The 27744-nt window shown below is 44.3% G+C and overlaps 2 protein-coding genes across 3 annotated transcripts in view; both read right to left on the reverse strand.

Moving 5' to 3' along the window:
• SYNRG (synergin gamma) overlaps window positions 1-11316 on the reverse strand; it is a 44781-nt gene extending 33465 nt beyond the window's left edge. Inside the window, exons 1-6 of the mRNA XM_075032994.1 lie at window positions 11214-11316; window positions 5775-5815; window positions 4329-4447; window positions 2257-2387; window positions 1830-1935; window positions 1123-1234 (exon numbers count right to left, since the gene is read on the reverse strand). Coding sequence (XP_074889095.1) covers window positions 1123-1234; window positions 1830-1935; window positions 2257-2387; window positions 4329-4447; window positions 5775-5815; window positions 11214-11302 — 598 coding nt within the window. The 5' untranslated portion in view covers window positions 11303-11316. The remainder of the gene's footprint in view (window positions 1-1122; window positions 1235-1829; window positions 1936-2256; window positions 2388-4328; window positions 4448-5774; window positions 5816-11213) is intronic.
• Window positions 11317-12204: 888 nt separating this feature from the next.
• Window positions 12205-20818, reverse strand: DDX52 (DExD-box helicase 52). Of its 2 annotated transcripts, XM_075032995.1 has the most exons (15): window positions 20688-20818; window positions 20251-20488; window positions 19787-19917; window positions 19399-19584; window positions 18987-19130; window positions 18214-18325; window positions 17839-17911; window positions 17483-17686; window positions 17024-17114; window positions 16375-16497; window positions 16013-16163; window positions 15552-15627; window positions 14647-14718; window positions 13898-13990; window positions 12205-13400 (listed from the first exon to the last, which is right to left on the reverse strand). In XM_075032995.1, the coding sequence occupies exons 1-15, from the start codon at window positions 20772-20774 to the stop codon at window positions 13313-13315; spliced, it is 1869 nt and encodes a 622-aa protein (XP_074889096.1). In that variant the 5' UTR covers window positions 20775-20818; the 3' UTR covers window positions 12205-13312. The 2 variants fall into 2 exon arrangements, with proteins under 2 accessions (XP_074889096.1, XP_074889097.1); XM_075032996.1 differs by lacking the exon at window positions 20688-20818 and having other exon boundaries at window positions 20258-20480.
• Between the last annotated feature and the right edge of the window lie 6926 nt (window positions 20819-27744).

Consider the following 27744-nt stretch of genomic DNA (forward strand, 5'->3'; position numbering starts at 1 on the left):
AAGTGATGAGGAAAAAGGTTCACGGGTGGAAAGGTAGGAAAAGTGGCAAATACTAGGTATACATAGCAAATGGGCAAGGGGAAACAGCAGTGGATGCATTATTTGACAGAGATGTGAAGAGTTACTACTGTCAGTATAACAAACACATAAGGTAAAACTGAGCAGCCACTTCCAACCATGCATCTTCTCTCCCAGATTTTTATCATGTAAACACTTTGAAACTTGGTTCTTAACACTGGCTGTGAAAGTATTCTATTTGTTTTAAACAGACTGGGTCAAAACAAATCAAGAGGTAATATTTTAAGCTGGACATAATGGGGGTCTGCACAGGGGGACGTTTCTCCCTCAAAGGAATGTTTTATCCTTAGAAACTCAATAATATATCATAGGATACAAAAGAAATATCTCTCATTTAGGCAATTTTCTGCTTGATCCCTTCCGTAGTTACCCATTTTAACAAAACTGACATAGGATGGGCAAATCTACAGACAATGGAAAATTGTCAGAAACCACCTGTAACTTCAAAATTATCAAAGAGCAAATCCACAGTACAGACCTATATAGGTAAAAGCCTGTCTAGATAAACTTTTTTCAGGCTAGACACAGAACAAACTATACTACAACTCATAGGAAATCTTTAGCAGTAATTGTTACAAATGTAGTAATTACTGAGAAGAGAATACAGAAGGCTTCGGTTTGACCGTGCCCAGGCAACGGTACACAAGTAAGCTGTTACAGTACACTGAAGTCATTATACAAGGTTTTGATCATTCTTAGCACTTGTACAGCACTTCTCGGCTTCAAAAGCACTCTGCAAAACTTTAATGCTTTGACTAGAAAAGAACAAACGCATTATCAACTTCCATGATATCTCACATTAAGCACAGCACGTTAAGCTTTCTTTTAAAGATTTCAAGTCTTCTAATAAAAGCTGATATCTAATATTTCACCCTCATAACCTGACCAAGCAAACAGTTGCTAGAATGACACTATTTTACAAAACAGTTAATCCACTCCCTTTGTACCACCAAATAAAAAAACTTCTTGGAAGTAGTGCCCCCTGCTGAGGGTTTCAAACATTAGAGTTTTATTTTCAGTTGGAAGAGTAGAAAAATGACAAACCTGGCTTTTTTGGATGTGATGCTGGTGTTGGGTGCATTTTAGCATCTCTAGAAAAACCATCTAAATTTCCTTTAATGGCTTCCAAAGCATCATCCCTGCTTTTTTCACCTGTCTGAAACACCACAGAACACATTTTGAAAAATTCACAGAACAGCTCAGTTTTCTTTCAACATCCACACTTCTTCAGTACAAAACTTAGCAATGCCTGCTGTTAGATTAAATGCTTCTTTCTCCAGCAATGCCTTCCTGAAGTATATCAGCAATAACTCCCATATTTAGAAAGCATTTATTTTGCCAACTACACCATAACAGTGTTTCTCAGTCTTTAGACATAGCTTTATGCACAAGAACAATACATAAACCTTACTCAGCTATTTGTATTCTTGCAGATAAGGGCCTTCAAGCTCATCGAAAGTTAAAAAACAAGCAACCAAACATTCTCTATTCTAGAAACTCAATCTGTTCCCAAACATTACATACCAGGTTGGTTTATTTTTCAAAAGCTGATTTCATTTTCAACACCAGACTTTGTTTGTGTTACACCAAGAGCATGTAAAGGACTGACTATTCCAGGTACTTTTCAAGACATAATCTGATGTCTTATATAAAGTTCCCCACTTAATTGCTTGTTGAAAGAGACCATCCCATTAAAAGCCACTAAAAAAAACCTGAAGAAATAAACACCCCACTTACTATTTAGGACATACCTTAGGTTTCACACTACTTAGGAGTCTTAGCTTTTGTTTCTGCTCTTCAAACTGGCGCCGTTTTCTTTCTTCTTCTAAGAACTTCTGCTGGTGCTCAAACCTCTTCCTGAAGAAAAATGATTTTAAAAAAATCTAAAAATAATTTTTCATTACAATTTCCATGGCAAGCTTCTGCTTGATTTTTCCATTTCTTCTGTCTCAAATTCAGACGGCTTGGTGCATACATTTCTGTCTCTTCTCAGAGCTGTATGACAGCCACAACTAACTTCATAGATGGCCTTCAGATGCAATGGAATGATCTCAACAATATTCTACAGCCCTAAATGGACTACTTTTCTAGAGAAACTATCAATATTTTTACCGCCCTTCCAGACTACATCTCCCCCTTAAAAAAGAATTTCCCAAGAGTCAGTAAAGTGTCACTTACTGTTGTTCCTCTGCAAACTGCTTCTGCATGTCAGGGGTGTACTGCGGAGCTGCTGGACGCATTCCCAAGAAAGAAGCCTGTCCCATGTAAGGCATTCCAGTCGCTGGCATCGGCCCTAAGGGCATGCCACCCTAGAACAAAATAAATAATACAACTCCAAGATTCTTTTTTGTCTATAGAAAAAGCCAAACCACCGGCAATTACACCTTGCCAAATTGCAAACTAGGTAGATCTCATAAAATGAAGAGCGTTAAGAATAGTTGGATTATCGGTGTTTGAGCACAGACGAGCTGCTACAGAACAAAGCACTGGTCATTCAGTAGATGGCACTCTTCCCTCTCAATAACGAGTTACAATTCTTAAAGGATTTTAGAAGACAGGATGGTCTTCTGGTCAAACGCAAAAATCAGGACTTAAATCCATACAACCTACCTCAAGAGCAGGAATGTTACAGGCATCCTATAGTGCTTACATATGGTTCAGTACCATGCTTTTGGGTTTTCTTGGGGTTTTTGTTTCTACGTACTCTATGTGATTGCATAATACTTTTAAATTCCCTGCTGGACATGCACACTCCTAACCAACAACGGATGCTGGCAAAATGTGGTCTAGTCATTTTGCAAACATAGCTTATCCAGGGGTCAATGGAGGGAGACAGTATATGACAACAGCCTAGAGGAGACTTATCTGAATAAACTGCATCAGTATCAGAAACATTTGCTGATAAATATATTCTGGTACAGTTATAGCAGCAAAGCTTGCCTAATATAGAAGGGGCCAGAAAATAATTTACTTTTCTTACCATTCATTTTGTATTTGGTATCAGAATACGTAGGAAGAGAACAAAAGTTGTTTATTATTTTTAGACCAGCTCTCATAAAAACATCTTCCTACTATAAATTTTACAAAATTAATCTAATAAATTCCGGGTGGGAAGGGAAGGGATTGCAAGGAGATGGCAAGATACAATAAATTCAGTTTGTCACATAGCAATTTGGCTATGAAGCCATGCCAAAACATTAAATTTCAGCAAAGTGCAAATTTGTACATAAGCACATATGGTGCTAAATAGAAAACAAAAGATTAAAAGAAAGAAAACATAATATTAGCTGCTCATATTTCATTTTTATTCCTCAATTAGCAACAGCAGAGTTAAAGACAATGTTACTTTAGCAAGAAATGAAACACAGGAAGTAGGACAAATGGAAAAACCGGTCACGTGAGAAAATACAGCACATATAAGAGATTCCTTGCTCCCTAGAACAAGGTGTTTAAAAAGAAAGTTTATGAATTGCCACCTACACTAAGGAAACTTAATTCTATTAACTCCAGCATTTGAGTTACAAAGGGATATAACAATTCAGTGAATTGGTCATCATCAATCAGACTGTGTACACAGTCACTTCTTACCAGCTTATAAAGGTCTCATTTAAAATACTACACAATACAGCCACCTTAGCAGTAAGTACATTAAACCAAAGCAAAAGAAGAAAAAGCACAAAGCAAAATTAAAAATACAGAAGAGGTATGTTGTGGGAGTTTTGAATTATAGTTAATTAACAATTCAATACTATTACTAACAACACTTTGGAGCAGGTGGCATCTGGTAGCTTTTCAACACCTCGCTGGTGCTTTTGTTTCCTTTCCTGTTCAGAGATCACTCTCATTACACTTTGGTGTCATAACACATATAATGAAATGGAAGTTCAGATTCTGACATCTTTGAGTGGGCTATAACATCCAAGTTACTTTAAATAGTACTGAGGCTGTCCTTGCACTACACCCTCATTTCTCTCTACTCTACAACAGTGAGTAATGTATGCCAAACTCGCCCACTCTCTCTATCCAGATCCCAACAAAACTTGGAGAATTCTTTAAATTATCAGAAATATCTTCAAAGAGAATACTACAAAACATGATGTCCCCCTACGGACTAATACCAACACTTCAGTTTCTAGCCAAATTCCACCCTCTTACCCCACTGCAGTTGTGAGAGGACTATGGCATCAGCTATCACCTTTCAGACAAGCACCAAGGCATCTCATTTTAGTCCACATTTCATTGCCACGCACCTGCATGGTCATGGGTCCAGGGGGCATCTGAGAACCATAATTCATTCCCATCATGCCTGGCATATTGGACTGCATGACAGGAACCATTGGAAATCCTTGTTGTTGCATAGGAATCATCCCTAAAATTAAACATTAAACAAGGTAAGCTTCCAGTTAATGTTAAAGCTTTTTTTTTTTCCTTTTTTCTTTTTTTTTTTTTTTTTTAAAACTAAACCAGCAAAGGAAAGGAAAAAAACTCTCAATCTTGCTGGACTGTTTAAAAAATAAAAAAATATGTTACACTGTAGGCAGCCACAGAATTTCCTTAGTTTAGATATTGGTCAGTCTAAAGGAAGAAACGTTACAGGGCTTTCCCAGTAACTAAGCTGATGAATCCTCCCACCATCCTAAGGATTCCCTGTGGGTTTCTTCCCATATGATTTTTTGAAAGGGTCATCTACAATTAACGAGATTTGATGTACCAGGTTGACTGGTGCTGATAACCGTCCATTTCTCTTGAAAGGGAAACCTTACAAACTGGCAGCTTTTGAAGATCAGTCTTGGGAAATAAACTCATCATTTTCACAACATAAATTCATACTCTGATCTAGCTGGATAACTTGTCTGTAGGTTAATCAGCCCACTACATATATTAGAATGGTTACAATATTTGTCAGTAAAAGCTAAACTTCAATAAAATTGGACAAATCAAGTTGGAATGCATTAATTCACTGAATAAAGGCAAGTGGATTCTGTTTCAGTATTTTCATCTCTCATATATTGCTATCTTGGGAGACACACACTAATACATTTGTTACCAGCACACCGTGAGATAATTGTAACTGTGCATAACTGAACATCACACACAAAAACACTCCAGGAGGGACGCAACACTCTCAGGAATAATCCATAAGTCAGTCCCTGAGAGTTTTTATGAGAAAACTCTCCACTTCCCCTACAAGTTCTCTCTGTATTTTCCATTAATTAAACAGCACTGCAACAGGAATGAGAACAAAGGTAATTTAAGGCTGAGGCTCTCCTATTGTATTAATACTTTCCACACAGGTTGTGACTCTTGTCCCAGGGTCTTGCTGTGCTTTGTAAATATTTACCAGGTCTTGCAACACCCACACAATATGGGTATGCACAGCTGGTAGATGAAGCATAAAGAGGTTAAATACCACACTCAAAATAACACAAAAATCTTAAAGGCAAATTCAGGTTAAAAATGGAGATACAGTTTTCCTAGATCTTTAATCTAGCATTCTGGTAATACTGCTTCTTTGACATCGCATAGGAAGTTTTATAAATATAGTTGTGAGAGCCAGCTTACCAGTATTGCATTAAAGGGGAAAACCAGCCATGGACTTCAATTCATAATCATGCTTCTAAGCATCAGTGCAGAACTATTTTGTTTAATGTATCTAAACAAAGTAAAGAACTTAAAAATGTTAATTTTATACATACCTTGAGGGGGGCCCAAACCACCAGCAACAGGAAACATGAAGCTGGAGGAAGAAAAAAGGGTACACAAGAGTCTACCATTTTAGTGCAAATATAAATGATTGAAAAAGCTACCTCGACTTGCATGTCAGCACCACCACCCAAAGCCTCCCACCTTCTGGTCAGTGTATTGATCTGCTCCTGCAGGTCTCGTGGAACCCAAACCCACCGCAGGGAAAAGGCCACCCCTCCTAGGGATCCCCCAAAGCACCAGAGAGTCCCACCAGCACCGTCAGCACTTTCACAGGCTGCAAAGCTAGGAAGAAATAGATCTTATCCTCCACAGCAGCACTAAAATGGCTTTGACTCATCGACATCACCCACAAGAGAGTTTCAGCACCTACGCAGGTTGGTAACAGGTCAGTTTGTTAGTGTAGGCTAGGCCTTCAAGCACCGCAGAATGAATAAGCATCTCCTGTTGGAAGTATCTGATTCAGTAAGACCATTAACTGCACCAGACAATAGTTCTCAGCTGCTTAGTAACAGTTTTCTGCAGAGAAAGAAACTATCCACGAAACCTCACCACTTCTGCACTCTCCCCCCCCCCCCCGCTTTGAAACACTAAGTATCACAAAATAGAAGAGTTTCTATTTTCTCAATTACATCTAATTACAAGAAAAATGGCGCCTTGGAAAAAATATTCATTGAAGTATCAAGGGCCAAGTGCACCTGGAGGAAGAACTGTTAAAATTTCAACTGAAATCATAACGGAAATTGCTACCCCTCACTTTCAAGCAGAAGCACGTGCTGTGCTGCCAAACAGCAAAAAAGGACTTAGTTTAAAAGTCTCATTTGCAAGCAACTCTCAGAAACCCATGTCAGCAGTAATTTACCAAACAAGAACCTCACTCAATGTCCCAGGCAGCTATTGGATCAAAACGCCATGAAAAAGAAACACTTACAGATATTCAATATCCCTCAGCACAAGGGTGGATGTAAAAGAAACTGCCTAAGAGTAAAGGAGAAAATGCTATCATAAATGACTGCAGACAGTTTTTCAAAACGTGCCGGAAGTTCCAAAAGCCAACCTGGTTTATAAATATAAAAGAGCTGCGTAATATGAGTATTAAGATAAAATAAGGAATTTAAATTATACATTTATCCAGGAGCAAATTGTACCTACCCACCCACTATACAGTCAGCAGGTTACACTGTCACCAAGACAACCCATATTACTCTTCATTTCATCCTCTAACTCAGAATCTTCTTAATACTAAAGCTGCTTCTTTTACCCTGACCACTATGTGCTGATTTCTCCTTCCACAACACACACCTACACTTTCCACTGGGTCCAAGTCTTACCATCCTAAATCACCATAATTTTTGGTTTCTCTCTTTGAAGCACTGTGCAGATACACACTACCTTATCCCAAAAGAAGTGTTGGGCTTCTCTGGATTGGGATCAGTTCAAACCGCAGCTAAGGTCTATTCAACTGACTGGTGTTCAATTTGGTCATTTTTAATCCACTTCTTAGCATACAAATATTAACATCATGAAGACAAACAGCTGACTGAAAGTCTCAGAGCAACTCATGACTGAACTCCGGTGCTGGTCAGAAAAGCCGTTTTCTCCACTCAGGGGCTGAAGCCCAGTGAATTAACCAGATTTTGCCTGCGTTTCATTCCACCTATGGAAATAGTTGTCAGTACAGAGCGCCTCCGCTGCAATATACCCCCTTAAAACGTGTGCAAGTTCAGATGTGTGGAGCTTCTGTTGTAAGCCAGATCTGCAAGTGCAGCAATTTTAGGCATCATAAAAATACACCGTTCTTAGTTTAGTCATAACGATGAAATACTAAAAGTAATTTTTTAAAAGCTCACAAGTATGGAAAAGTGTTCGTAGCTTCATGTTTTCCCTTCTTGTTGGGGAATCCAGTCAACAAGAATTCTTCCAAATCAGCAAACATAATGTAAACTGAACAAGCATGGCAAGGTACCACTGCTTGTTGGAAGCAAATAAAGGCCAGACTATTAAATATTTATCCCTTTCTACAGAGCTCCTGATTAATTTATAAGTCTCTGTTGAAAAAAAACCACAACCAATCAACAAAAAAACCTGCAGCTAATTAGAGGGCACTGGAAGAAGAGCTAGTTAAAAGTAGCAAAGCAAGCTCCTACAGCACAGCACTCTGTACGTGCAGCTCAGATTCATCATGGACCTTGCTCCAAGATTTAGCTGTGCAACTGCCAACATCAGCCACACATGCACATACATAAACCCCATCAACTTCTTTAGTCAAGCAATAGGAATTTTATTTCTAAACTACTTTTTGGAGATGTGTTGTGGTTTAACTCCAGCCGGTAACTAACACCACGCAGCCGCTCGCTCACTCACTCCCCTCCACCCAGTGGGATGGGGGAGAGAATTGGAAAAAAAAAAAGTAAAACTCACGGGTTGAGATAAGAACAGTTTAATAGGACAGAAAGGAAGAAAATAATAATGATAATAATAATAAAAGAATTGGAATATACAAAACAAGTGATGCACAATGCAACTGCTCACCACTCGCCAACCAATGCCCAGTTAGCTCCCGAGCGGCAATCTAGCCCCCCCCCCCCCCAGTTTATATACTGGGCATGACCTCACATGGTATGGAATACCCCTTTGGCCAGTTTGGGACAGCTGCCCTGGCTGTGTCCCCTCCCAATTTCTTGTGCCCCTCCAGCCTTCTTGCTGGCTGGGCATGAGAAGCTGAAAAACCCTTGACTTAGTATAAACACTACTTAGCAACAACTAAAAACATTGGTGTGTTATCAACATTCTTCTCATACTGAACCCAAAACACAACACCATACCAGCTACTAGAAAGAAAATTAACTCTATCCCAGCTGAAACCAGGACAAGATGCAAAAGAAATGCCCACACACATCTAGTTAAAACAGCTGATTCTCATTGCTGAGAAAGCAAGCTGAGGCAGTCATTTGTGAGATTAACTGAAGCACTACAGAAAACCATTGAACTTGGTAACCATATAGCAATAGGAGCAACATCAGAAGTAGCTTTCTTTTAAAGAGAACATTTTAATTCCAGTTATCTCAAAATAACAACATTGACAGGAGAATTAAGAACAAACAGGCAATATTAGAACAGCATGTTGTTCCCCCCACCGTGCCTTTTTTTTTTTTTTTTAAGATAGGCATGATAAATTAAGCAGCTGTAAGGTCCAATATACTATTTGGGGGCTGAAAGAACATTTATAGCTAGCTGACTGCATGCTCTAAAATGACCAAACGCACTTTCTAGACAATGGAAACCTTTCTGACCCCAGATGTTTAAAATATATAATTAGTTGACTATTATCAAGCATGTTATTTTAATATAATTTTTTCTCCTTGTTATTTCCACAATGGTTTAAATGCATCTGCAGACATTTCTGTAGTTCTCAACAGTAGAAGCACTTGACCACCTAGGTTCATGCAGCTAGCCATAACACTTAGGGTAACACAGTAAGAAAGCGTAATATATGTGATACATTGCACAAAATAAAATAAGGGAACAGAGCAATTATGCTACAACAGAACTCTTAAAGCAGTAATATAAATCTGTAAATTCCTATCAGATAAGTATTTTAAATACAGATCTTCAAAACAAACCTAAACAAACCAACAGCTTCAGTCAAAATGCAGGAGTGTGGGGAGAAGCAACTCCTTCTCTGTACACATACTTCACTATAAAAGCTCCAAACTACACATAACATTTTCCTATCTACAAGTGGATTTTTAAGCCCCTTAATTCTCTACCAACACAACTCTATCAACACAATATAGACTGTCATCGTATTTTTGAATGGCAGAAATCCATAAAAATTAAAGTGAAACAAGGCAAAGAACCCACACAGACACAGAGAATGGAACCTTTCCTCTACCTCCAGACTTCATTCTCAAAGAACCCAAAATACTAACAATGGGAAACAATTATTTTTAAATCCTTTTATTTTTCAAAACCTATAGTCCGCTGATAACATTTTTGTTATTTTCCTGTTAAATTGCTGAGCAGGCAGCATTGCTCTAAGAGGTTAGACTGTTTATCCAGTCCCTCTCAAGAACTGTTCCAGATTTATATACGTGGGGAAACACAAAGACAGCCTCCCATTCCTTTCACAGCATGCACAGGCAGACATACACGCTTCAGCTTTTCTCTTCCCAAGTATTCCAGACCCCTTGGATGCCTCTTCCCCAACACAGAGCAACAACCCGGCTCAGAGAGCTGATGGGGAAACCCCAGACCCGTGTCTTGTGTGTGAAAGTTGCCCCAATGTGGATCCCCCCCTCTTCACATTCTCAATAACACTGACAAAACCACAGGCTTCAGATGTCCAAGAAGACTCAATGAACTTAAATTCCCTTTGTCAAATGCAAAATTTACCCAACCTCTCTAGAAGTAGGGCAACAGATAAAGAGCACGCAAGAGCCTATGTTAAAAAAAAATTTAAAAATCCCTAAATCATCAAAGGCGGCAAAATACAGCTTTCTATCCTTTCCAAAACCACAATGACATGTTCACACATCTCTTTTACCACCGCTTCTTTTTCCCCAACACCATTCCTCAGTCCTCCCCCTTCGATGAAGTGCCTTTTGTGGGGGAAAAGAACCCCCCCCTCCAGCAGCAGCAGCAGGCAAGCAGAGGGTCCGTCCTGCAGCAGCCACACACCTGCCCGGTGGCGATAAGCAACGTTATCGCTGCTGACACCAGTGGCACCCGAGCAGGGCTGGCAAAAACCAAAAATCCCTTTCTGCCCCAATATTTGAGATTGCAGCTGCAGAGCTTGATGGCAAGTGGGCTACGACTGCCCAAGCCCAGACAAGCTGGGGGATAAGGTGGGCTCCCAAAAGACAAATACATCCCAGCAAACCGCGGAGCCACCATGGCTGCATTCCCTACACCTCGCCTAGGACCCCCACACCCTACCCAGGACACCACAGACCCCACCTGGGACCCCCACACCCCACCCAGGACACCACAAATCCCATCTGTGTCCTCACACACCCCACCCAGGACACCACAGACCCCATCTGTGTCCTCACACACCCCACCCAGGACACCACAGACCCCATCTGGGTCCCCACACACCCCACCCAGGATGCCACAGACCCCGCCTGGGACCCCCCCCCCCCACACCCCACCGAGGACCCCACACACCCCACCAGGCCCCTGACCCCTCTCCCTCCCATCCCACCTGTACCCCGAGCCCCCACCCCACGAGTCTCCCCCCTTACCTCTGCCCCCTCACCGCCCACCAGCTCCCCCATACCTACCGCCCTCCCCATGTCCCCCATCTATCCTCCTTCTCCCCTCCACAGCCCCCCCCTCACCCCACTCCCCCCCCCACCCTCCCCGTGGCCGCAGCCCTCCGGCCCCGCTCGGCCCGGTGTCGTGTTCGTGTCGTCCCCCCGACCACCGACCTGGCGGCTCCCGCTCCGCCGCCGCCTCCGCCCGCGCCGCCCGCCGCCCCGCCGGCACCCCCCGCGCCGGGTCCCGGCCGCAGCGCCATCTTCCCGCTCCGGCCCCGGCTGTCAGCTGAACGGCGGCGGCTTCGGCTTCCGGGGCCGGGCCACAGTCGCAGCCCGCCCACGGCGGGAACACGCACCCGGGCGGGGGGGGGGAACGCCGTCCTGACAGGGGGAGAAGAGGCCCTGGCTTCTCTTGAAGAACGCTTTTAAAAATCATCAACTTCGGGCACCTAAAACCTCTTTCCTGTGAGAAAAGTGCCGCCCTCGCGGCCCGAACGGCGAGGGGACGCGGGGATACGCAGCCCAGCTCTCCCTCACAGCCGCTGCTGAGCGTGCCCCCGCGGAGGGCACTGGAAAGAGTACTTCACCACACGGGAGCTGTGCCCGCCAAAAACCTCAGGAGAGCTGTCAAACGGGCGCTGCCTATGAGGTGCGGGGTGAGGTACCGGAGTCTCGCAGTTGCGCTCCTCTCTCTTCGCAAGGTCAGCCAAGGCTTGCTGAAATACCTGGCAAAAACTGTGGAGTTGCTCTTCAGCCTCGGGCAAAGAGGGTGTTCAGTGGGACAGCTTTCCAGCACCTCACACGGGAGTAAATCCTGGGAAAGGCCGCTGCTTAAACTTCTCGATAAGCTACTGATCCGTGTCAGAAATCGCATTAAAATCAAACCCAGCCTCAGAGAAAGAAGCTAGATGAAATTTAAGCTCTCGTTTTAAAACTAAGTCCCTCAGAAACAGAACTGTGGCACCTTCTTCTGCAGAACTAGAATTGCACAAAGCTGCTCGTGATCAAAAGCGGTTTTCTCTCCTGCTACCACTACTGGAAGAAGCACATCTATTCTGTGTATTAGCACTGCCTTTAAAGGTGAGTTGGTAATTTCTCACTCAAATTGTGGAACTGATGCCACATCGTATCTGTCATCAGTATCTTGCAGCAGGCAACTTGGTATTTATCAAAATACACAACTTCATTTTTATTAAAATATACAGGCAAATTTGTTCATAGATGTCAAAATGAAGACGTTATTTCCTATATAACCCAAGTGTAATTCTGCAGTCAGTCAGTCTAGCTTATGAATAAGCAAAACAGGATGCAGAGCGTCTTAGATCAGTTTCTCAAAAAACTTCACAGTTGCAAACTGGGCAGAGCCATTAACACTGCTCTGCTGTAAATGAGTTATACAGACCTGGGAATCCATTTCCAAACTGGATTAAGTATGACAAAGCAAGAAGACAATCCTGTACAGGAATTCTTGCTTAAAGAAGGATTACAGTTGCGAAGGAGAAGCCATTCCTGCATTACCGGAATTCTCACACAACTACAGTGGACCGAGAACACAATCAGGAGGTGGAAAATGTGGGGTACCTGGCCTTTTTGTGTAACAGACTAAGGAATAATGCCTGCAGACTTGTTCCATCAAGGCTGTATAGACAGGCAGGTCTCTGTATTAGAATCTTTTATGACCTTGTTTATTCTGCTTTGAGGCTTAAATATGAAACAGTATAAAATTACTAGTTTACAGACATGTCAAGTATCATTTACTTCAAAATGATTTTATAGAAGCAAAAAAGTAGGAGGAGCAAGACTTTACTTTCACTTACAATATAAGTGGGTTTGGTTTGGGTTTTTTAGAGTGTCCAGGGAAGTCTTTGACAGCTGCATTTATCAAGCCTAACAGTAAGTGTTTTCTGCCACTGAATCTTCTGGAAGTCTGACAAACATATTAGGGGTGATCTGAACACAGAACTGACAGCATTTCCAAGGAGTAATACAAAACTGCATAAGAGTAACACAATCAGATGCTATTTTTGAACTACTGTTCAGAAACACAAGGCATTTACTGCAAGAACACCCTCTTCAGCTTCTATGAGAAGCACTCAGAAATCCCCTACTAGTATTTCAGTGGAGACTTTCTTGCATGTAAGCATCCATCCTCACCCAGTAGGAAACGTAAGAAATACTTTTCTCTCTTCCCCTTTGCCACTATCTTCATTCTTCTGTTTTTCAGTATGGACATAAGTGTCAGCCCCAGCTCATGAGTAGTCTGTTGCTATTCAGCTTTTTGAAACAGTCTGTAATTTACTGCCATTTTTATCTTCTTTAACTTTCTTTTTTTCCTTAATATTTTCCTTTGTAGTTTTCCTACAGAAACACATTGAAGACCAAGACAGGTGAACATAACATACGAAGTATATAGCAGTGACACAGACATGAGTTGTTTTACATCATGTTAGTGCAGCTGAACATAAATCCTTCAGTAGCAACACTCCAAAGCGTGGGTAATGCTGTTCTTTGTGACCACTTCTGCTACACCGAACTGCTACACACCAGTCTTCTGTGAGCTCTAGTCATTACAACTTAAGACCTGCTTCTTGTATTAATACTCCATGCATTAAAATCAAAGCCAGCCCTTTGCCAGAAGAGGAGGAGATAGGTTCTGTCAAGTGATAGCTAGTCTGAAGTCTGGCTTTAAGGCCAGTGGTTTAAACTCAGCTTGCTACCACCTGATACATGGCACCTAAAACCATTATGACTGGGTGGTCCCTCCAAACAAGTTATTGGTTATTTTAGAGGAAGTTTGCTGGCCCTTTTCTGGATAAACGGCGTCTCTTACCTCCTCTTGAGAAAAACCTACTTACGTTTTTCTTTTGCCTTTTTTTAAGAAGCACTGAGGGGTGGTACAAATGGATTCTCTTGTCAATGGTTTCTTAATGAATTTCTTCTTTTGTATGCTGAGAATGACATTTAGTGAAGGATTAAATTACTTTAAAGGGCAAAAATTAATATCCAAAGTAAATAAAACAGATCATGAAAACCTTTACTGGTTATTAGGGATTTATGGGTCTGAATATATTTTCAGTGTTGTTTATTCCAAGATTAGTTCAGCCACGTTATCTCTGAGAGATTCAAACAAACTTTATTTTAATATATGTCTAATTTATATATATATATATATATATGGATTTCTAGTTTTAGAAACTATTAGAAGTTATGAAAAAGCATGAAAAGAAACACTAACTAAAAAACTATTTATCTGTATGCATACACCCCTACACCAATTTTTCTAAAGGCAACTCAAAAGAATAAAGGACTTTCTTTCATTTATCAGAAGCCCAATTCATGAGTGTGGGCCTAGGAAGTCTAAAGCAGATTTCAAGGAAATCATTAAAAAAAATAGTTAATTCCAGGGAAACCACAAGTTGAGAATTCTTTTTGTTTCAATTTTTGTCTGGGTAAAAAACCGCCACCCCCACCCCATCTAAAATTCCTTTTGCAGCTGAACTACAACTATATTGCAAACAACTGGATCTTTTGTAACCCTTATACCCCCAGTACCACTCGTGCAGGTGTTAAAATGGGAAATGATAAACTATTCAAATGAACATACCTTTGCAGTTTGGGAAAGTGTTTTATGTAGTCTGGCACAGGACAGCCAGCTCGCTGAATAACATTGGCTATACTGGAAAGGAGAGGAGGGAATAGATCAACTCCAGCATTGAGCGCTTAGACAACAGATAAGCGTCTTATGTGGAAAATAGCAATTCATAACAACTGGCTGTTTTGTTGTTGGTTTTTTGTAGCAAGAAATAAAGACACAAAAGCAAGTTTGAAGTAAGGTGAGGAAGAAACAAAAAGACGTAAAAGGCTTAAATGAAACTAGTGACTCCATTTGGATAGTTTAAACAAATTGAAACTCTAGGTGAGTGCAGTCTTCAAGGAGATGAAGAAAAAGCAGTAAGCCAAAACAGAGAATCATACCAAGTAGTTTTGGACACAAGGAAGTTAAAGAACTGGATTAAAGAACATAAAGCACAGCATGAGGTAGTCATACTTTCTACACAGCAAATGATTCAGGAAAACCAGAACAAGAGCAAAGTTAGTTGTAAAGACAGTTGAACCTGCCCTTTAGTGAGGTTCAAGTCAGAATAACTGACTTTCACTGAAAGGTGCTATTAAGTAAGCCATCACTTTGTCATTACTGGCAACAAGACTGAAAGAAGTGAAAGGCTGCTAGTTTCTCTCTTGCTGCATTAGTGAAAGGCTTCAAAAAGAAACCTTAAAATGTAAATGTTCTCAGTCTTCCCCATACTGCGGTACCACCTTGTAGTTCCACCATGCTGATACACAGCTCTCTCTCTCTCTAGTTTTAAGAGCTTTTTACAGCAATGTGGGGCTTCCAGAGCATGGCAATACTGTGCTTATGAGACATGTGGTACCAGACACAACCATATGGTTCAGCAATACACTATATAAAACAAAAAACATTTTTCCTATATCATGTTTCCAATTTACCTCCGTAATAAAGGTTTATCATCTTCTGTAAAGAAAGTGACTGCTTTCCCTGCGTGGCCTGCTCTTCCAGTACGACCTGTCAAACACAAATTTTGCAATGAGTAGAGATTTTACTTTAAATATCTCCCTTTATTCTATTCCTCTTCACAGCCCCAGCTTCCTGACATGTATTGTATACTAAGCATACTACCAAGCAGCTGATCCCCAAAGATTGTTTCTATTGAATGAAAGCACAGGTATGTCTGAAGTGTCTAAATATTTAAGGTTCATAAAAGACTGACAAAAAGTAATGCAGTTTTACTGGAAGTTGAGCCCAGTATACTCTGGCTCAAGTGATGTAGAAGCTAGTACTGCAGCAACAGAGGCAGCTTGGTTTCAGGATTTTTGCTAATGCACAGGAGCATCTATGTTAAAGATCTAGGAAATGAGAAAAAGGACATAATTTGTGAACAATCACTCACCTATCCTGTGGATGTACTCCACCGCACTTGTCGGCAAATCATAATTGATGACCATGTTCACTCCTTTGAAGTCAATCCCTCGAGCTAGCAAGGCTGAGCAGATGAGCACCCAGATCTTCCCAGCTCTGAAACTGTGTACTACATTATCTCTCTAGGAAAAGAGAAGAAAGGTACTTGGAAAAAACCTAATTAGCAATTTGAGAAAGGAGGTGAACTTGGCATGATGTTAACGAATAAAACTAAACCTCTAAACCAAAACCTGCAGTAATTTACTGTCAAAGTTACTTGAAGTTACATTCCAACACTCTTGCTTTTACCTTTCTCTCTAATGTGTTTCTTGGAAAGAAATTACATCCTCCTACCTGTTGCTGAGTTTTGTCTGCATGGATGACATCCACATTGATGCCTTCGTAAATAAGTTCATGGAAAAGCTCTTTAGCCCTCTCAATAGACTGTACAAAAACAAGGACTGGAGGAGCAAAACCCTGCAAAAGAATAAGCTTGTCTAAGGTTCAAGTCCTTTTCCTACCACTACTGATTGCAGATACTGAGCTACTCAAGAGACTTAGCCACTCCCAGTATTTTACATCTCAGAGGACTTTTTTTTTTTTTGACTAGCCAAATCTTTGGGAGTCAGAACTAAGCAAGTTCAGCTCCATTGCCTTTGATGGAATTGTTCCTAATTTAAGCATCAGTGTGTATTTTAATCCACAGAAACGGACAAATTTTTTTTCTTCCAACCAATGCAAAGAACCCACTCACACTGCCAAGTGAAATTAAACAGACTGTTAATACAAAGTGCTCCTAAGCAAGACTCAAATATATAACCAAGAATGGGGAACATCCTCAGTTTTCATAGGTAGGGTACTTACTCTTTCTCTGGTAGAGCAGATTTGGACAATGGTTTAACATGTGTCACAGAGAAGCCTTTGCCCTAGGAAATTACGAGTCTGACAGAACACACAGCTCAGTTCAGTAGTAAGCAGGATGTACTCAGCCTTTCCAAAATACCTTTTTAATAAGGTCTCTCATTGCTGTTAGTTTTCCTGTCTCAGATCCAACAAACAACAGCTCTTGTTCCACTGTCTCTGCTGCAGAGTTTCTGAAACCAGAAATCCAACAGAAGTGTGCTACCATTAGAGTTTATTTATAGATTTATAAACACTAAAAAACATAACATATTACCTGATGAATGAGAAATATTGCACAACAAACTTATTTCACCAGTGCATGCTTCTAAGATTAATGTTTACTTGATGATAAAGTAATGGGTAAAAGAAAACAACGCTTTCCCCAATAGGTGAGAAAGATCCATATGCCTACACAATTTTTTCTGGAGACAAACAACCTGCCATACTAAGACTAACAGAGACATACAACCAAGCAGACTGATGATGCAAAGAAAGCAAATAATTTGCCCAGGAAAGGAAAAAAAAACATGAGAGAGTTGGAGTACAACTGCACACCTACCTTGCTCCAACGGACACCAGAACAACGCTGTCAAGGTTGAGTTTACACCACTCCTCTACATCACGTGCAAAGGTTGCGCTGAACAAGGCTCTTCTCACCACGTGGGACGTGCATGCCAGGAAGATGGAGGCCAGCTGGTCTCGGAACCCTGACTTCCCATCTTCAAACAGTTTGTCTGACTCATCCACCACCAGCCACTCCACACTAGGAACAGAGAGGTTTGCTTTTCAGTAAAAATCACTTGTGGAGAAGGCAGAAGTTCTAACACACCATCACAGATGCAAGGACTATGCACACATCTGCTTTTCAGTGGCCAAGCTGGTCGCAAAGCCAGGTTTGATAAAGACCCTTGGTACCTGGTCAAGTCTATTGCTGGAGGATCTTGTTTCAGCAAATAAATGAGTCTGTTCGGAGTCGTAACTAGTATATCTAAAGAAAGAAAGAGAAAAAAAAAAAAGCAAGATGTTGAAAAAGACACAAAATAAACCAGAATGACAGTGGCCTGAGACACCCAAGTTCCAATCCAGTCTGCCAGAGGTACCATTTAACAGGGTCCACTGTCAGGCTCAGTTCCTATTTCTTCCATACCAGCTACTTTTTTAGTGTTGAGCAATAGATTGCACATCCTGAGTGGTATTAACCAATCTCTTTAAAACCACGCAGGCCAGAAAAGAAAGGTCAGTGACATTTTTTTTAATTTTTAGAAGCACTTCAGTAGTTAAAACAATTACCAAATTTCTTAGAAGACTTGGGCCCAAACTTCTTTGCTGCTTCAGCTGCCTTGTGGATCATATGTATTCTGAAGCCTGTCCCCTCAGCCAACTTCACCAGCTCCCGATGTGTCTGAAAAGGCAGCAACAGAGATTAAATTTACAAACTGAGCTGATTGGCTTTTCTAAACAGAAAAACTGCAGACAATCCTGAAGATACAGCTTCAGACAACACCCTGATTTCAGTGCTAGGAGAGAGCTGTCTAGTTTTCTTAGCATAACAAAACACAGCTTTCTAACACGTATTATTCACTTGAAAGTTCTCACGGGTCTGACTACCACATTTTGACTCTAACGATGTAGCTCCCACAAGCCCCCTCTCCCATTTAAATAAAAATGGAACTCTGCCAAAGCTGTGATTTTTATTTCAGTTTCATAACAAAGCTTCAATGTCAAGTTAGTCATTGAAATTCTGTGTTTGGGACAAACAGATAAGTCTCCTGTAGCAATCTCAAATATGAAAGTACGTATAAAGAGCACCTAAGCATTGGGCAGTTTAAAATATGATCAAAGAATCCTGAGCCTCTAATCTAATCATTTAGATTGGACTGAGATACTAGATATGTAGCTATTTCACAGAAGACAAAAGACTTAAAAGAAATGTTTAAATTAGCTTTTTCTAATATCTGAGGGTAATAAAGGAAAAAAATATTTACTGAGCTGCTATTTTAGTGATTCAGAGTGAAAACTTTTAAGTACATCACTATGACAACCCCTTTGCCCTCAAGACACACCTGGCTAGCAAGTTCTCGGGTAGGTGATATGATCAGAGCTCTGAATCCTTTGTTCCTAGGTTGCTTCAGATGTGTTAAGAGAGGAATACAAAATGCCAGTGTTTTTCCAGACCCAGTAGGAGCTGAAGCTAGAAGTTCCCGACCCTGTAATAAAAACAAGAAGGGTGTTATATTTTACTAGAAAAAAAGAAGAAAAAAACCCCACATTTACGTAAATATTAACGCTACAAAGCCAAAATACATTAGCAAAAGCACAGACCAAGAATACTGCAATGGCTAAGTTTTGATCTCTGATGCAGTTGATATATCTCTAAAGCTGTGCAACTAACCGCTGCCGTGACCCTAAAGAGAGAGGCCACTCTCCAAATTTTGCCATACTCCCTGTAATAAAATGCAGTGCCAGAAAACCTACATGAAGCATGACAGGAATAGCCTGCATCTGGATAGGTGTTGGGACCTGGAAGCCAGCAGCTTGAATATTCTCCATGATTTTAGGGTGGATTTTGTATTCCTTTTGAAGTTGCTCAAACGTGGCAATTGGGTCAGGAAGATCTGTTCCTTGAATATTAATCTTGTGTTGATTTCTGAAGCGGTTTATCTAAAAGACAAAACACAAAACTCTTTCTTTCTTTCTCTGACAGCATAAAACTAAACATGTATGGATTCCTCTCCTGGTTACATTTCCCATACTCAGTCACCCTCCTCCCAAGAGAAATTACCATAAATAAACCTCAATTTTCAGATCGAACACCCACAGAAACCAAGTAATCTGTTGCTACATTAGAATTCCGTGGCCCCACCTTTTCTCTTCTCAAGCGTTCAAGTTTTTCTGCAGTAGGCTTTTTGTCTTTTGCATCTTCAAATTTTGCTTCCAGAGAGGACATCCACTTTATTCCATTACTTTCTGACAACTCCGGCATTGATGCTGCTTCTGGAAGTTTCAAAAAATTGAAGTTTCCATTAGTAAAATCCAGTCCAAAATTATTTGGTAAAAAAGAACACCTCAAAACCCTTTTTCTTTCATTCTCACTAAAGTTAATGAAAACTCCAGAAGGATGGCAATCACATCCCCATGCCTTAACACCAAATCTCGGCCCAATTATTTTATCAGCTCTGACACAGGGCAGCTGAAGAACACAGAAGCCTCTTTTTTTTTTCTGGTAAAATGACCTACAGTACCTGCAGATTCAAAGTAAACTGAAACATGCCACGCAAACTTCATCAGCGCATTCTGCCAAGGACACGCATACATGTACATAAATACCTCGTGCCTTTTTCTTTTTTCTTTTCCCTTCACTGCTTTCTGCAGTTCTTTTTCTCTTTCCCGCCACCTCTCCGCCATTTTTCCCAGCTCCGTCCTCCTTCTGCTGCTCTCCACCCTTCACCTCCTCTCCAGCCCCTGCGACCCTCCAGCCCTCCTCGGCAGACCCCAGGGGGGCTTCCTCTTTGCACCCGAAGAAGTCAAGGCTCTCCGGCGAGACGCCGCCGCTCCCCTTTACCACCTGGACGGAAAAAAAACCCAGGGAAAACTGTGAGACACCCTGCCCGGATCCCAGCACCTCCCCGACCGCTACCACAGAGCCGCAGGTAGGCCCGGGGGCCCGCCGCAGGGAACGGACGGGGCCCTGCGGCCGATGTCACGGGAGGGAACGTGACCCAAACCCGTCCCAGCTTCCCCCCCTCCCCCGGTGCGCTCCGCACCCCGAATCGCCGCGCATCGATCCCGAAACGCCGCACGTCAAAGCGGGCACCGGCACCCAACCGCCGAAACAGCTCCTGCGCCTCCATGCCGCTTCCTTCCCAACGCTCCCCGCGGCGCCCCCGGAAGTAGCGAGTACATCCGGGGGACGCGGAGGCGGAGCCGATGACGTGCCTGGCCGGGTATCATAGCAACCACCCCGCGGGGGTGTCATGGCGCCGCGTTGCCGTGGCAACCGCGGGGTTAGGCTCCGCCGGGCCACTCTCCGTGCTAGGCCGCACCAGGCCCGGTGTACCGGGAGATGCAACCCCGAGGCGGGCACGGCTGTCCCGATAGCGGAAAGCAGCCATCCCTTCCGTGCTGTAGGGCCGGCATCAGCCTTGGGGGGCTCCGGGACGGCTGTGGGTCCCTCCCGTCCGGCCCCTTCCAGACCCCGTTACTGAGCTGCAGTAACGGGGTCTGGAAGGGGCCAGACGGGAGAGACCCACAGCAGGGTGGTGTTTGTTGATGCCCTGTTTCTTTTTTTAAAAAAAATTTATAATCACCTGCTTGAGGTCTAAACGAATCAGAAATATCAAAATCCAGCATATGAGCCATAAAACTGTACTACATCTTTATAGGCCGATCGCAGCGTTTTGTCCTTTTGTGTATTCCTGATGGCCAGTTAATTGCGCTGACTGCTTCAGCTATTTTTAAGGAACGGTTCAGCTGAATAAGAGGACAAAAGCTTTTGTGGGAAGTTTTTGTTCGGACGTGTCTGGGCTTTGGTGATTTACAGTATCATTAGCTGGTCTCAAAGGACTGACCTCTCTTCTATCCATCACCGTGTCGGCAAGTAGAGATTATCAGCTCCACTGGACACAACCACTCCGCCTCTTAGAGATGTAAACTTAGGTCCTACATATTTCTGAGGAGGCAAAACAGCGGTTTATAGCACTTTTCATTGCCTGGATCATCCCTTGTTTTATATTCTCTTCCTGGATTGACAGGGAAGTCCCGCCATGACCTGCAACAAGTGTCTCTGCCTTTTCCTGTGAAAGCAGAGGAATGTTCTCTCTTGGTTTGATTCAAACCCATTTTGTTAAAAAATACTTGGGGCTCAATCCTGCACTACCCTCCTGATTTTAAGACCCACACTAACAGAACATTTCAGTGTGCGTTTTGTGAAGCCAGTTAGCAGTCCCAGCGACACCTAAATTAAAGTCAGGAATGTGCCCAGTTAATTTATTTAATCCTTGATTTCCATTGATACAATCCGGCCTCACAACTGTGCTTGAATAAAGAAATGCTGGAGGCAATGGCAGGAGCGACACAGCAACTGGCTCAGCTGCTCAGGACAATCAAGAAACTTTGCATAGATTAAGATCAGAATTTATTTAATTCATGTATTTATTCATTATGATAAACTGTGAGACCCAATAGTACAGGTAAGTCTCCTAGTACTCTGTATCAGATCAAACAATACAGATATTTTTCCTGGTGTTCTTGAAGTAAAACAAACAGAAATCCAATTAAGCAACAACAGCATTACAAAAACTATTTTATGTAATAAAAGTCTCAGGGGCTAAACGTTTACATTGCCAAAATCCAAGAGCTCTAAGAGATACAGGCAATGGCTGTTCCTCCTGTAACTTTCACTACTTTAATTATAAACTTTGAGATGAAAAATTGCATAAACGCGATCCTCCCCGCAGCCCCTATCTGCCTGATTTATAGTGCTTTCTCTTTGCCAACCTTTTGACTTCCCGGCAGACGGGGGGAAGCAGCCACGCGGAGACCCGGGTGGGTGCAGAGCACCATGATGCTGACGCTTCCCTCGTTTGTGTCCCTGAGCCGAGCCATTGCCGATGTTGTATTTACAGCAAATAAAGCCAGTGCGGGAGAGACTCTACGCCACGTCCTTCAGGCCGTTCCCGGGCTGAGGCTCTTGCTTTTCCGCTGGGAGAAGTGACTAATGGTTGCTGTGAGAGGATGGGGAAGAATGTGGAGGCATTTGTGTAACAAAGAACTATAAATCATCTCCAATATCCATCACTCACCAAGAGGTGCTGTCAGCAGATTCAAGAGTGAGGAAACGGGAAATACTCTCTTCATCAGTTGACTGGGAAATCCCTTTGTGTAAGGAGTAAGGAGCTCTGCTTCCGAGGCGGCAGCGCTGGGCACCAGGCGGGCAGAAAGCCGTGTACAAGGAGCGAGGGACCCCCCGGCAGGAGCAGTCCCCAGCAGTACGCTCCCATCTTCCAGTACAGGCGGCCCCAGGGCCAAGCCACCTTACGCTGAAGTTGATCTGCCCTGGAGTGGTCGGAGGGGCCAGCGCCGGGACTTGGGCTGCGAGGGGTCATGTCGTGTGTTGGGGGTGAAAGCGAGAAGTCGTTGAAATACAAAAACGGAGCAACTTAAGTTAATGCAAAGCAAAACCGCTCTTGTCACGGCATCTGTCACGCTTAGCTTTGCTTCCCCGGTGCTGTTCTATCAATTACTCAGCGCTAATTGCCAAGTCAGCGCTGAAACCAGATGACCAGCGAGGCCTTTGCAGGGTGCGTGTGGTGCAGGAGCACGGGCCGTTCAGCTCAGCCCAGCCACGGACGCAGTGATTAATGCCCCAACAGCCTGGTGTAACCTGGGCAATCCTGTTTTATCAGCAGTGCTCACCGGGCTGGATCTTGATTCCACAAAAGTCAGCTCAAAACTGCGCCTGACTTCAAAACTGATCCCACATCTGGGACTGGAGCAGATTTCACTCTTTTTCTATGTTACTCCTGCTTTGCTGAGGAAGGTGACCTAAAGCCTCTCAGAGAAGACCCCTCTCAGGTGCACACTGCAGAAACCCCACAAGGCAAAGGATGACTTGCTTTGTTCCTTATAATTGATCCAAACCAATAAAGAGAAAGCACAGTGCCTCCTGCCAGGGAGTTCTCGCTCCATCTGCACCACAGCAAACAAGAGACAGCCACCTGTGCCAGCGAAGTGGGGCATCGACACCCCCAGCCACAGCCACAGCCACACTCGGGAGGGGCGAACGCAGTATTTATTAGACCAGCTCGTGGTCTTTATATTAACCCCCCTGCACCTGCTTGTACGTGCCAGGGAACACAGTGCTTCCGACACACCGGAACTACTAACATAAAATTATAGCAGAGGAGGGTAAGCGCTAGCCTGTTCTGCCTGGAACTGCTGGCAGGACGCCCACGGACTGGACTGGGGTGCGGAGGAGAGCCCAGGCTGTATGGTTTTCCCCTTTCATTTGTTATTCTTGCAGACAGTCCCTGGGACCGCAGCAGGTACAGGCAGGTGGTTAATAGCAGGGTACAATCCTGACCACGAAGCAGCCCCCCTTCCCACAGGGGTGCTCAGGGGACCTGGTGTAGAAGCAGCCCAGGTGAGATGCGTTGGTCAGATCATCGGGCCTTGCCCAACACCTAGCACTGAAGTAAAACCCCCAAAGATTGCAAAGCAAATCTGGTGAGCAAGTTTATTTCATCACGTGCGCTGTCAGGTCAGAGATGCTTACGTGTAGCCATGGGCTCCCCTCCTGAAGAAAGCCAGCTAAGGCCAGTCTCTTCTGTGTGTCTGTGCATTTGTTTAGCAGGTGTAAGACAGGAATTACAGGACAGCGCTTGTCAGTGGAACTTTTGCATATCTGCTTCCCACATCCCACTATCCTACTACATTATCATCACTAATATGCACATAACAGTCAATTAGCCTAGCTGAGTGCACTCATGACCTCTGATCCCTGCTGTGTCCCCCAATCCATTAACAGGCCCTCATCCTTTAGCTCTCAGTATGAATTGATGTAGCATCCATTCTCTTTCAGCAAAGAAACATGCTTCCTCATTCATCTGTCCATTTCCACTTTCTGTTCCTTTGTCCTCCCCTTCTGTTCCCTGTGTTGCTAACCTGGTCACAACTTCTTGACCCCACGTCCTTGTCCCTCCCAAGGGTATCGTAATCCCAACCACTACCAAAAAACTTTTACTTTTCTTTCCTTTGCCCACATCTTATTTAGCAAAAATGGTTTCCAGCAGTGTGGGAGCTTTGATCCCCTATTCAAGAAATCCTTGCAATGTTTTTTTAAAGACTTTCTTTCTAAGGCAAATGAATTCTTCATAAAGGGGGAAATGGTGTGCTAGTTGGTCTCTGTTCATCTGAGGAAGACAAATGATCTCTTTTATTACTTGAAAAGCATAACAGTTGAGTGTGTAGATTTGTGATTTATCTGTAATTAAGAATCCATTTGAGCAGCATATTAATTACAGAGAGGAGAATTAGTTTTGCTGAATATAAAAGTAAAATCAAAGTAGAAGATAATACAAAACGTCTGAGGTTCAGGTTTTGTGTGGCTCTGTATTACACGTGTACTGGGATGGGACAACTCTTTAGTGCACGTTTGAGTTTTTTGACTTTTAAGTTTTATCCCTGGGTTAGAGAAATAAAGTCCAGGGGGGTCAGACACCTCTTCCCCCCGATGCTGGTGGCTCCCACAGCACTCCCATCGCTGGCCCCACTGGGCCCTTCATGGCAGCACGTACTGCTCCTTTGCCCTGGTGCTGCCGCGGGACCCATTGGCCTTCCACCATCTGCATCGGGGTAAATTACCCTTCAGAATTAAACAAAGGTGCACCCTGCAACCGCCGAGGGGAGCCGGGGTCCCTGTGCCGGCTAAGCAGCTGAGACCTGGAGCTTCCCATGGGGCTCTGCCTCTGGGAACATTGAGCTTTTATTTAGCTGTTTACCTGTCTGCACTGAGGAGTAGCTACCCCAGCTCCCCGGCCCGCGTAATACAGTCCGTGGCTCAGTCTATCACACCAGATGTTTAACCTGACCACATGCAGCAAAACCAGACTGCCTCCACAAAATGTCCATCCTTTGTGCCCGGAGGACCCAGGGCGGTGTCTTGCCCATCTCATCTGTGCAGGAGATCTCATAGCACCCAGTGAGAAGGCAAGCGAGCGACTTGAGCACCTGCAAAGGACCTTCACAGAGCAAATGGTGCGGAGCAGCTCACGAGGTTTGCTGGCTGGACTCTGCTGCGATGGGTGTGCAGGGATGGACCCGCCGGTGCTTGCAGCTGGAGAGGCAGCTCCAGTTCCTCCGCCGTGGGATGCGGAGCATTGCACGCATTGGCCTGTCATGGTAGGAGGATGGTGGGATATCAAGGCTCCCCGAGATCTTTGCAGACCGTGGAGCCCCCAGATTTGCAGGTCCCTTGGCTGTTGGGGGGAGGCCGGCGCGGGGCAGTGCAGCAGCAGGTGTGGAGGTCACAGCACCGGGAGCTGTGGGAGCAATCGGAGATGCACTGGAGCAGAGAGTGAGGTTTTCTCTGGCCACTGAGAGCATTTTAATGTGCTTGGCAGACAGTAAACTGTTACAGTGCTATTGTCGGCTGCTGATGGTCTTTATGACTCACATCTCTCCTCCCATCAAACCTTTTCACATTTTCACAGACTTGCGAAGACCTCCTGTAAACCCATCGTGGAAACCCCATGTCAGCAGGAGATGGGATCAATCCACGCTGCCCGAAGCTGCCACCCACCCGGCGCAGGGAATCCACCGACTCTGTATACCTGCTCCCGTGGCCAGACCGCAGCGCAGTGGGGAGCTGGCAACGTCTGCAAACAGCCCGGCCTCCCAACGCAAGCACTTTCTGCATTCCTCTCTGTGTACTCCTCAAACTCTGCCACCAGCCCAGCCAAATCCGCTCAAAGGCTTCAAAGGGCAGAGGGTGTTTGCTGTCCGCAGGGGACTGACAATGCTTTCCCTTTTGACCTGTCGTGCAGGAAGGCAGCACTGGGACCGCCGGGCAACGGTGTGTGGGGTGCAGGCTGCACCGGTGGGGAGCACAGCCCCAGCAGAGCCAAGGCTCTGCACAGCCCCACACTGCTGCTGCTGGTTTTCCTGCCCAAATTTCCAGCAGATCAGGTCATCTGGCTGGACTGGCAGAACAAGTCTGGAAAGACCCACATGTTTGGAGCTGGGTGCTGTTGTGCAACTGCGCATTACGTTTACGTGAGCGCTAAACAACATTTTTAAAGTTGCTGAAATAGCTCGTCTGTATTTCGGTATCCCTGGAGAGGCCGTTGCCTTCACGGCCGACGGGACGTCTGACCCTCCACAGGGATGACCTGGAACTTCCTTAGTAATCCGCATGCTCGACTCTAGCCGACGTGAGCTGGACTGGCTGCAGCAGGGCCAGAGCTCGGCCAGCACAGGAGCACTGGGGATGGTGGCCGAGCCCTGGCACTGCTCCAGCCGCGGCACTGCTCTGGCAGCGAGGTCTGAACCACCACTGGGCTGCCATCAGGCACCTGGGGACGGGGACCCCAGCACCAGGGTGCCCCAGCCCTCCGGCCAGCAGCCGGTACACAGGGTTTTGGCCCTGGACAGGGTTTCCCTAGCTCTGTTCCTCCCCACAATTACGGAGGCGATAAGCACCGAGGACCCCTGCTCCCCAGGGATGGCCGCAGCCCCACGCCGAGGGCTCGTGCTCATGGGCTGATAAAGCCCTATCACGGCTCCGGGGCAGGCGGCGAGGGCGGCACTAACCTGCTTTTGACCCAGTGACTCCGCTGGCAGCTTTGCCGGTGCTGCAGCACAAACAGGAGGCAGTCGGGGCACGGGATTTACCCGTCCGGGCAGGTGTCACGGGGCTGTGCTCTCCTCTGGAAGTAAAGGAGAGGTCACGCTCCTGCCCAGCCCTCCCGCATCCCACCTCCGCACCTCTTGGGGCTTCCCCGTGCCCATCCGTGCCCTTCCTCTGCCCTGCAGCCTGCGCATCCCGGTCAGAGAAGGAGCACTGAAACACAGTGAACTTTGGGGGATACCTCCCTGGGGAGAGTGAGTCCTCACATCAGAGAGCCACGACAACTTTCACCCTGGGTCTTACCCCCCTGACCTCGGTAATTCTGGGATTTGGGGGATTTTTCCTTTGCATCCACACCTGCACTTCAAATTAAATGCAGCTGTATCCCTGTGCTCTGCTGTGAAGGAGGCTGCAGTTTGTTATCAACAAGAAGAGTGACCGAGAAAGCCTCATAGCAGCCTGTGGATCCTCATGTG

This window comes from Buteo buteo, chromosome 7, assembly GCF_964188355.1.
Source record: "Buteo buteo chromosome 7, bButBut1.hap1.1, whole genome shotgun sequence".
NCBI lineage: Eukaryota > Metazoa > Chordata > Aves > Accipitriformes > Accipitridae > Buteo > Buteo buteo.